Source organism: Microcaecilia unicolor, chromosome 11, assembly GCF_901765095.1.
Source record: "Microcaecilia unicolor chromosome 11, aMicUni1.1, whole genome shotgun sequence".
In the NCBI taxonomy this organism is placed as follows: Eukaryota; Metazoa; Chordata; class Amphibia; order Gymnophiona; family Siphonopidae; genus Microcaecilia; species Microcaecilia unicolor.
The window spans coordinates 180,060,994-180,071,479 of record NC_044041.1 but is presented as its reverse complement, the minus strand read 5'-3'; the positions used below and the strand labels follow the sequence as shown (position 1 = coordinate 180,071,479).

The 10,486-nt window shown below is 43.7% G+C and overlaps 1 protein-coding gene across 1 annotated transcript in view; it reads right to left on the bottom strand.

Moving 5' to 3' along the window:
- Positions 1–1,592: 1,592 nt before the first annotated feature.
- Positions 1,593–10,486, bottom strand: part of LRFN1 (leucine rich repeat and fibronectin type III domain containing 1) — a 357,966-nt gene continuing 349,072 nt past the window's right edge. Inside the window, exon 3 of the mRNA XM_030218599.1 lies at positions 1,593–2,700. Within this exon, the coding sequence (XP_030074459.1) occupies positions 1,797–2,700 (904 nt within the window). The 3' untranslated portion in view covers positions 1,593–1,796. The remainder of the gene's footprint in view (positions 2,701–10,486) is intronic.

Genomic DNA, 10,486 nt, shown 5'->3' with positions numbered 1-10,486 from the left:
CCTTAAAATCAGTGCTGCAGGTCCCGCAATGCAGGATAGGGGTTGTCAGAAATCCAGGACTGGCCTAAATAATATCTGTTCTGGAACTGGGCAATTTGGCAGCTCTGAAATTATATTCTGTTGTGACTAGAGTCTGCTGGGATTTATTGCTGTATAGAATCAAATGGTGCCAGAGTCAACCACAGAGCCGGAGCTGAGTAGCCATGAAGAAAGAGAGAGTAAAAAAGTAGGAGGCTTATCGAACCCCTCAAGACCAGCAGCTTGGCTTTCTTTTAAATTACTTGATAAGGAAAAGACCCAGCAGCAGAAACAAAAAGCAGAAAAAACATCCCCAGCTTTGCAACGCGTCAAAACAGCATCCATATTCCAATAATTTCCATTGTCAGAGCTGTTAAAGTTAATTAAGTAGGGAAAAATTCTAAGGCTCCATCTGTATATTCTTGTCAGCTGCATTCCAAAGTGAAGCCTCTCTTTAAAGTCTGCTGAGTTTCAAAACAACAAGGTCTGCCCCTCACTGACGTATTACCCCCTTTTTTTCCATCAAAACATGCAAACGCAGAAAGATAAGCAGATGGTAAACAGAGTCTGTGAGCTCCCCTTACAGGGATCATGCACAACAATGCCTCCTCTAGGGAGAGGATGGTACTACAGAAGCTGTGACCTCCTTCTGCACCATCCCTTACAGCACTGCCTGCTGGAATTGGCTGGAATTGCAGGTGCTATGAGAATATTTGGGATGCATTTATTTTCTATGAATCAGTGATCTTTCTAGTAATTTGTTGGTCAGTCATTTTACCCCCCCCCCCCCCCCCCCCCCCCCCCCCATGCCTCCAGGGACAAGGTGAAAACAAGGCATTTGACTTTTCTGGTATACAATTAAATTGTCATTTTTATTAGAATAATACAGCTTCACAAATCTGGTTATAGTCTCCAACATTCTCTCTGACCTGCCAATGAAAACTCGTTCCCAGTTCTCCTTTGCATATGGCTGTAGAACAGATTTGAACTGCCACCAGTTCAACTCCCCATGATTTCCCCAGCCACAAGAAAGGGTCCCACACCTGCCACGGTTTACACAGAAAGGTTTTTAATTAACCTCCTTTGATGACCAATGCTCCAAATGGAATACTAAAGATGAGAAAAATGCAATGGGCACAGGTTTTTAATGTAAAAACTTGTGTTTAGCACTCAGACTTTTTCGGTCCATGGATAGCCATGATGCAGGTGATGATAACTCGTTTGATACTGAACACACAGAACACCAAAGATTATCTAGGCCAGCCAGATACATGAAATATTCACTGGGAGAGTCTGCAACTGGGCAGTCCCTTCTTTTTATCTCTCCAGTTTTCTGTTGAAATAGAATATTTTTTTAAATTACCTTTTACAATTGTGCATAAAGATTTAAACAGAATTATTATTTGAATTCTCGTGTCTTATGTGCATATGTCCTAATTGTACCCCTCCTCAGCACTGTGATCCCACAACCCTGTGAAGTCCCCTCAATTGACAGGAATAGAAATTACAAGAAGCTCCATTTCTCCCCCACCCTCCTCCCTTTCCTCTTGGAACAAATGTAAATCTTTGCCTCCCTCTCCCACATAGCAGCAGCAGTCAGGCTTATGGGGCTTCCTCTCATTTCATTTGCAGGTTTAAGGCACTGCTGCAAGGGGTCAACGATGCTTGGAACCATGAAGCTCTTCAGGCTGGTTGGTCCTCCTGAGTAGGGTTGGAGTCCTCCTCCTTTTCCTCGCTTCCTGTCTGCCTTGGAAGGTTCAGAAAACACTGCTGAATCCTCAAACTGTGCTTTCCAACATCCACTCAGTGCTGCTAAAGGTGACCCTCCTGTTACTGAGAGAGGACTCCTCCGAATTCAGCTGAGAAGTGGACATGTGCCTCTTTGTCCGTGCCCTCCTGGGGTAACTGTGACTCTGAAACAAAGAGTAGTCCCCATCAAAGGAGAATCTGTGGTGGTGAGTTCTTGATATCTCTCTGGGTAGAAGGTCTGTATTGCTTAGTTTGCTTAGCTTTCCCCGATTGGACAGAACCTCACGGTTGGAGTCTATCAAGCATAAGGACATGGTGGAACCAGCTGCGCTGCTCTCAGTTTGGCCTTCCTCAGAGGAAAACAAAGCAATTGTCTGCAAGTCATTAGTGGTTCTTGTTTTCCTCTTATTCATCTCAGTCAGTATAATCTCAGAAGTGCTTTGAGTTCCCCTGGAGGAATCAGCTTTCTTGGGCTCAGAACTTAGAGCCTCAGTAGGGGCCTCTTTGGCTGCAATGTTGGAGGATTGTTGAAAGTTCTCATACTTGTCTTCTCCAAGCTTGGCGGTAGACTGAGACTGGGATCCAGACTGGTTGCCATTGGTCTGGGAATAGACGTTGCTCACTTTTGCCTTCTGCTGCTCTTCGTGGCTGCTGTAGACCTTGTACCTGATCATTAAGATGATTATGAAAACCAAGACTGAGGCAACAATGATGCCACCGATGATGATGATCATGGTGCCTCCAAGGAACTGCGTGTGGATGGACTGGCAGTGAGTGTTCTCACTTTCAGTGGTGAACTGCACGCACCCCACAACCCTAGTAGCAGTCAAGGAGGTGATTCCATCATCATAGACAGCCAGGACACAAAGGTCATACTCACGGCCTGCTGCCAGGTCATTCACACGGAAGGTCTTGTTGGTAGAAGGGATCATCCTGAAAGACAAGAAAAGATCAGTCTGTTATGTGTACCCAAATTCCTCAGATGCTTGTATCCTTGTAAATCAGTATTCACGTTTCTCTTCAAACAGTCCTCAGTAAAGCAACGATATATCATAAATTAGAACCCAGATATTGCTCATGAAGGCTCCCATGTACTAAAGTGATCCCTGGTATCTAGCTGGCCTCTCTAATCCTCTTTTAGCCCATGCAGGGTATAAATTAAGAAAATGTCCCCCTGGGCCTGGTCCCACCTTGTGAAATCTCTATCCCTGGTGTGTAGAGGACCCCCCAAGCCCTAATGCTAGGCACAAAGTCTTCTTCCCTTCCCCTTCCTACAAAGCCCCCCATAAAATACCAAAACTGAGCCTTCTTCAGCTGCTGAGGACCCCATAGCCGACATGTTTCACATAGCTGCATCACGGATAGGTTGCATATATGCATGTATTGATGCCACTAACAGTGATGTAAGGACCTATGCCTGATGCAGTTATGCAAAACATGACCCATGTCAGCTACGGGGTTCTCGGCAGCTGAAGACGCCTTGTTTTGAAAGAGAGAAGCTTGCGGAAAGATAAGTCTGATGAAAGTTATATATAAAAAAAATTAGAATTAAAAAGTAAATAAAGCAAACAGTTTAATACAGCATTGACCTACATAAGTACATAAATATTGCCATATTGGGACAGACCAAAGGTCCATCAAGCCGAGCATCCTGTTTCCAACAGTGGCCAATCCAGGTTACAAGTATGTGGCAAGATACCACAACAGTACAATACATTTTATTTATTTATTTATTTATTTTATTTATTTATTTTAGTGCATTTCTACCCCACATTTACCCACATGAGCAGGCGCAATGTGGCTTACAATAAATCAGGTGGTTACAATACATGACAAAGATGGCATAGTAACAGAAAGTGACAGGGGGTAGGGACAGGGGAAAACACAGAGGAAATGACAGGGGCGAGGGGACGGCAAGTGGGATATGCTAAATAGTGGAGCTGCCTGTGGAATAAGCCTTGCTGAATAAGAATGTCTTTAAGGACTTGAACAGTTGGTGGTCGGCAAGCTCCTTAAGCTGTTTTGGCAGGACATTCCAATATTTCGGACTGACGTAAGGGAAGGACGATGCAAAAAGAGTCTTATATTTAACATTCCTGCAGGTTGGAAAATGGAGGAGGAGGTAGGATCTCTCAGATATTATAGCATTTCTAGCTGGTAGATCAATGAGATTGAGCATGTATTCTGGTGCCTCGCCATACATAATCGTATCCCAGAAATAAGCAGTGGATTTTCCCCAAATCCGATTTAATAATGGCTTATGGACTTTTCTTTTAGGAAGCTATCCAAACCTTTTTTAAACCCCACTATAATGATAAAAGTGACTCATGAGTCAACTATGGTACCGCATGTGAAATGAGTCACCACTGAGGTCACTAAAAATTTCACAATAACAGTACTGATGTGCTAATGATTGAGTTCGAAAATTGACATTGGAGAGATTGTAAATGATTTTACTAACAGCGTTGGGTTTCATATGATTTGTACCTTTTATCCTAGGCAGCCTGTTATAGACTAGATTCTACATGTGGTGCCCTCCAAAAAATAATCAGTTTGGAAAAAAAATGGGCTTAGCACTGTTTTACGGCTCTTGCCTAATGTTAGGCACGGTTTAAAGAATACGAGTAGGGCTTGGACCCATGACTAAATTTAGGCGTGACCATTTTTGACAACTAAAATCTGGTGTAAATGCCTGCAGCTTACTTAAGGACAGATCATGTATATTCTATAACAATGCATGTAGCTTCTACGAACAACCATGAGCCAACCATGCCTCTCCCATGACCACGCCCTCATTTGTGATCCATGCATTAGAATTTACATGCACCATTTTACAGAATACATTTAGAAAACTGCATATATAAATTCTAATTAGTGTCAATAATTGCTCAGTATTGACCAATTATTGGCTCCGATTGACTTATTAAACAATTATGTTGTGTGTGCAGTTTGGCCACACTCCCAAATTTGCATGCACAGCTTTAGTTGTCATATATAGAATCTAGGGGATACTGCATTAAAGTTAATTTATTTATTTACTAGTAAAAAAAAGTCCCATTTCTGACACAAATGAAATGGGCGCTAGAAAGGTTTTCCTTGGCTCCCCTGCAGCCACCCATGTCCAGCGACCCTCCTCTCCCCCTGCGCCCACTGCAGCCACCCATGTCCAATGAACCTCCTCTCTCCCCTGCCCCCCACCTGCCACCCATGTCCAGCAACCCTCCTCTCTCCCCTGCCCCCCTCCAGCCACCCATGTCCAGCGACCCTCCTCTCTCCCCTGCCCCCCTTCCAGCCACCCATGTCCAGCGACCCTCCTCTGGACATGGTTCAGCTGTGAGGCATGTTCCCCCCCCCCCCCCCCCCCGGGTTCTGAAGTTGATATCATAATGGCTACGGTGATGTCAGCCTGATCTACAGAGCCTAGCAGACCAACTCGGAATGAGCCACGGTCCCAGGCAAGTCAGAACGTTGGATGTGAGAATTATTGTATAGGATTACATTTATAACTCGCCTATCCAAGCATCTAGGTGAGGTACAATAAAACATTCATAAAAAAAAAAATACAAACAATATGCAATCTTACAAATCACAAATTCCAAAAACTGAGAACCCCCGTCAGCCAAATGCTCCAGAAAACAGCCAGGTTTTTAGCAATTTCTTGAACTGGGGAACAGATGCAGACTGTCACATAGCCAATGGTAATGAATTCTGCAAACAAGGACCAGCAAAATCTGACTACGAATTTCCTCCAAACGTACCAGATGAAAAGATGGGATGACCAATAAATTCTGGTTTTCAGACCGTCATTTAATAAGACTGCAAACTGCACAGTAAGGCCTCAGGAGCAACACCCTGCCATGCTTGAAACACCAATAACAAAAGTTTAAATTCAATATGCTGCACCACAGGAAACCAATGAAACATCAACTGAGGCGTAATATGCGCTTCTTGACCCAAACTCAAAAGAACCTGTGCAGCAGAGTTCTGTGCAACCTACAAGGCCCACAAATTGTACACAGCAAATCGCACAACAAAACATTACAATAATCAAAAGAAGGTGACACATAACTCTGCAGCACAGTACGAAAATTCTCCACAGAAAAAATGTCCGAAGTCTAGACATCATCCACAGTTTACAGAAAATAACCTTAACCATAGCAGCCACCTGTGGTCTAAAAGACAGCCCCGTGTCCAAAATCACCCCTAAACTATGAAGCGACAAAACCACTGGCACAAAAACAGAATCTAACTCAAATCCAGAAACAGGGCATGGTTCTCTTAAACGGGACAGCCACAAAATTTGCGTCTTCGTTACGTTCAACGAAAGACCATTTGCATGCATCCAAAGCTGCACTCTCTGAAAGGAAGTCTTCACCAACGCAATAACACCAGGAACAGGGGAAAAAAAATTGAAGATCGTCCGCAGAAAGACGATAACTAGTAGGTTCAAGAAAAAAGTAGGCAGGCAACTTACAAAATCCAGCACAGAGTGAAAAAACGAAGCAGATCACCACAGAACTTTCATAAAAGGTCCAATTTATTCACCACTAAAATCATAAATGAATAATTAAAATCCCAACATGGCCGCATATTGCTTTTCAGGAGAGAAGCTGTTTTAAGTCCAGTAGGTGGAATTTTTTAGGCTGCACTACTAGGTTGTGATTTCAAGCCCCTGACGCAGCCTAAGAGGGCCAAGCAAGGCCATGTTGGGCTTTTAATTATTTATTCATTTACTAGCCGTTGAGCCCGTAAAAACGGGCTGGTATTGAGGTATTCCTCCCCCCGCGGTCACCACCGCTCCCCTCCCCCCCCGCGAAGTCGCCACCGCTTCCCCCCCCCCCTCGAAGTCGCCGCCGCCGCCACCCCTCCACCTGGCCCGGGCCCTCTCTTCACTTCTGAACTTACACATCCATTCGCCAAACGCAGCAACGCACATCAGCTGAGCTGCCCCTTCCTTCTCTGCCTGTGTGTGTCCCGCCCTCGCTGACGTACGTCACAGGAGGGCGGGGCCACAGGCAACGAAGGAAGGGCTCACTGCAGCTCAGCTGATGTGCGTTGCTGCGTTCGGCGAATGGATGTGTAAGTTCAGAAGGGAAGAGAGGGCCCGGGCCGGGTGGAGGGGTGGCGGCGGCGACTCCGAGTGGGGGGGGAGCGGTAGCAACCTCGGCGGCGCAGTTTCCCTCTCTGTCCCGCCCCCCCCGTCATCACGTATTGACGCGGGGGCGGGACAGAGAGGGAAGTCTCTACTGCGCATTTGCGAGTGAGTCGGTCACTCGCCATTTATATGTTTGATGATTTTAGTGGTGAATAAATCGGACCTTTTATGAAAGTTGTGCGGCGATTTGCTTCCTTATTCACTAGTAGTGCATCCTTTTCATGTAAGCTCTAGGGCAATTTTATAAGCTCCTTTTGGGACATAAAACTATTCAATTCACAAAAAAAAAAAACTTATAAAATTCCCACTTAGAAGACTGCTCTCATCAACCTGAACAGTTGTCATGTCTGAAGGTTGCTTAACTGTCTCTCTGTGATAATTTCCGTGCTGCTTCGCTCTATTAGATTTTATCTTCTCTGGTTTATTGTAATGTTCTATTTTTAGGTCTGCCGAACTGTTCCATCAAAGTGACTAAAAAAATTCAGAACTCTGTGGCTCATTTATTAACTGATACTAAATAAAACAGCAAATAATTCCCATTGCAAAGGTTACGGATTGAAATCAAAATAATAAAAAAAAAAAAAGCAAGGGTCATGCATTTTATATACTGCCTTTCTGTGGTTCAAGTATTATATACGGTACTTTCTCTGTCCCTAGTGGGCTCACAGACCCTGGGAAGTCACTTAACCCTTCATTGCCCCAAGTTTTTGCACCTGGGGCAATGGAGGGTTAAGTGACTTTCCAGGGTCACAAGGAGCTGTGGTGGGAATTAAGCTCAATTCTCCTCGTTCTCAGTCCACTGCTCTAACTATTAGGCTCAGGGCTTTTTTTGAGGGGGTACTTGGGGGTACTGAGTACCGGCACCTTTTCCATTGTCTGTTAAAATTGATCCATGGACCCCAAGTTTTAATGATAGAGCTCAGGCTCTACACACCAATTCTGTCTTGTCGTAGATTCTGTGACTGGTTGCAGGGGGCCTGGCTATTATGGGGTGGGTCTCTCAGTGATCACCCCAATCCTGAAGGGTGGCCTTAGCATTTGAGTACCGGCACCTTTTTTGCTAGAAAGAACACACTGATTAGGCTACATATCTATTTAGGAATTTAAGAGCCTGTTTCTTTTGTTTAAGGTAGGAACTGAAGTTGAATATCCCCCTACCTTTGACTTTACCTCTAAGACAGAGCTTCCCAAACTGTGGGTTTGATCTCCAAATGAAGTCACAAAACCTAAGTTTGGGGTCACGCATAGGTGGGCTCTCCATAGGTACATCATTATTCTGCACTTCCAGGGGTCACACAATTTTGTTTGGCTGCAATCATGGGGGTCACAGCCACAAAAAGATTGGGAAGTACTGCTCAAAGGGATAGTTGTCCCATTAGAGCTCTGCATTCCCAAGGATCGGACCTCCCAATCTCTTCTCCTTTTGCTCATCCTATCTTTGTTTACCTCTCCATGATCAATTTGCATATCCTCAAAACCCCACTACTACTATGTTTACTACAACTTGTAACATTCTCCTTCAAGACTTTGTAATTCTATTTACTATGTAAGCCGCATTGAACCTGCTATGTGTGGGAAAGCGCGGGGTACAAATGTAATTAATAAATAATAATAATAATACAATAGGGCCTCTCCTCTTCATCATCGCCTTCATTGGCTTCCCATAGAATACAGAATTAAATTCAAGGTTCTCATTCTGACACACAAGGCTCTTCATACTGCTACTCCTTCTTACTTGGCAACTTTGACTATTCCTTATACACCAGCTCATACTCTTCGGTCATTTACTGATAAAAGATTGGTTCTACCACCCACTTCTAGAGCTCGTTGGGAATTCAAATGTGCTTCAGCTTTTTATTTTCTTTCTCCAGCTTTGTGGAATTCACTGCCTCAACTTACTTGATTAAAAAGATTTTATTCTCTCTTTCACACTGCTATAAAATGCTATAAAAACTTAGGGGGTCTTTTACTAAAGCATGTTAACGTTTGTAGTGCGTGCTAATATTTAGGACTCGCTAAAAGAAACGTCCATATGGATGTCTCTAATGTTTAGCGCACCCTAATATTAGCACATGCTAAAAACGGTAGCGTGCCTTAGTAAAAGAGGCCCTTACTTTTTAAATTAGGATTTGGCTCCCAGTGATGTCACCTTCAGTACCCTGCAGCAGGGGAATCATTAAAATATTTATTTATTTATTTATTTGTTTGTTTGTTGCATTTGTATCCCACATTTTCCCACCTATTTGCAGGCTCAATGTGGCTTACATAATACCGTGATGGCGATTGCCAATTCTGGTATGAGAAATACAGAGTGGTATTTGCATTAAGGATCAATAATTGATAGAGTACATTGGGTATGAAATACAGAGTGGTATTTGCATTAAGGATCAATAAGTGATAGGGTACATTGGGTAGTCAAAGAGGAAGGGTTAAGTTTTGTCCAGTTCTTGTATGAGTTTCGTTGTGTTGTGGGGTTCCGGTGTTTAGGTTGGGTCATTGTGGTATGCCTTTTTGAACAAATTGGTTTTTAATCATTTCCGACAGATTGTTAGGTTGTGCTTTGCTTTCATGATGTTTGGTAGTGCGTTCCGTAGTTGAGTGCTTATGTAGGAGAAGCTGGATGCATAACTTGTCTTTCATGATATATTTTAAGTTATGTTATTTGATTTTACTTGGGCAAATGGTTTATATTTCTTGCATGAATGGAATGTTTGTTTTCTTTCCTATAATTTTATGGAGTTCTTTTAGATGAATTTTGTTTTTATATTATACATTTATATTGTAAACCGTTCTGGCTTGCTTTACAAATAAGACGGTATAAGAAAAATTAAAAACAATAAACTTACAGGCCTATATCCTGCCCATGTGCAGTGGCATACCAAGGGCAGGACGGCAGGGGCGATCAGCCCCGGGTTCACGCTGCAAGGGGGTGCAGGAAGCACTCACGTGGCTGTCGGCTCCGCCGGTTCCCTGCTCTTTCTGAGGTTACTTCCTGTTCTGGGGCAGGGAACCGGCGGAGCTGACAGCTGAACGACTGCTCCCTGCACCCCCAGGAGGTAAAAGCAATGCGCTTGGGGGGTGGAGGTGATGCGCTGGGGGGAGGGTGTCATGATGAGCCGGACGGGCGCAGCGGCAATCGGGAACACCACTGCCCATGTGTATTCCTCCTTGCATGTTTATGCTATGCCATGTACTGAAGCCACTGTAGAATACAGTGCAATCTTGATTATCCGACCTTCGCTAATCTGACCATCCAGCATATCCCACAGACCCCCCAGTGATGTCATCACATTGATTTCTATTAAAATTCTTTGTTCTAGAACAATTTTTGAAAATTGGGAGCTCTATACTTTTGTTTATACATTGTTTAAGGGGTTTATGCAGTGTGTACTTTCTTTATTTATTTGGATTTTGCTCACACCTTTTTCAGTGGTAGCACAAGGTCAGTTACATTCAACTACACTGGATATTTTCCGTATTATCCCACTTTTCACTTATCTGACAATGGGTCGGTCCTGTTTACGTCAAATAATCAAGACTGTACTGTAGTGCTTAGGTGCCCTG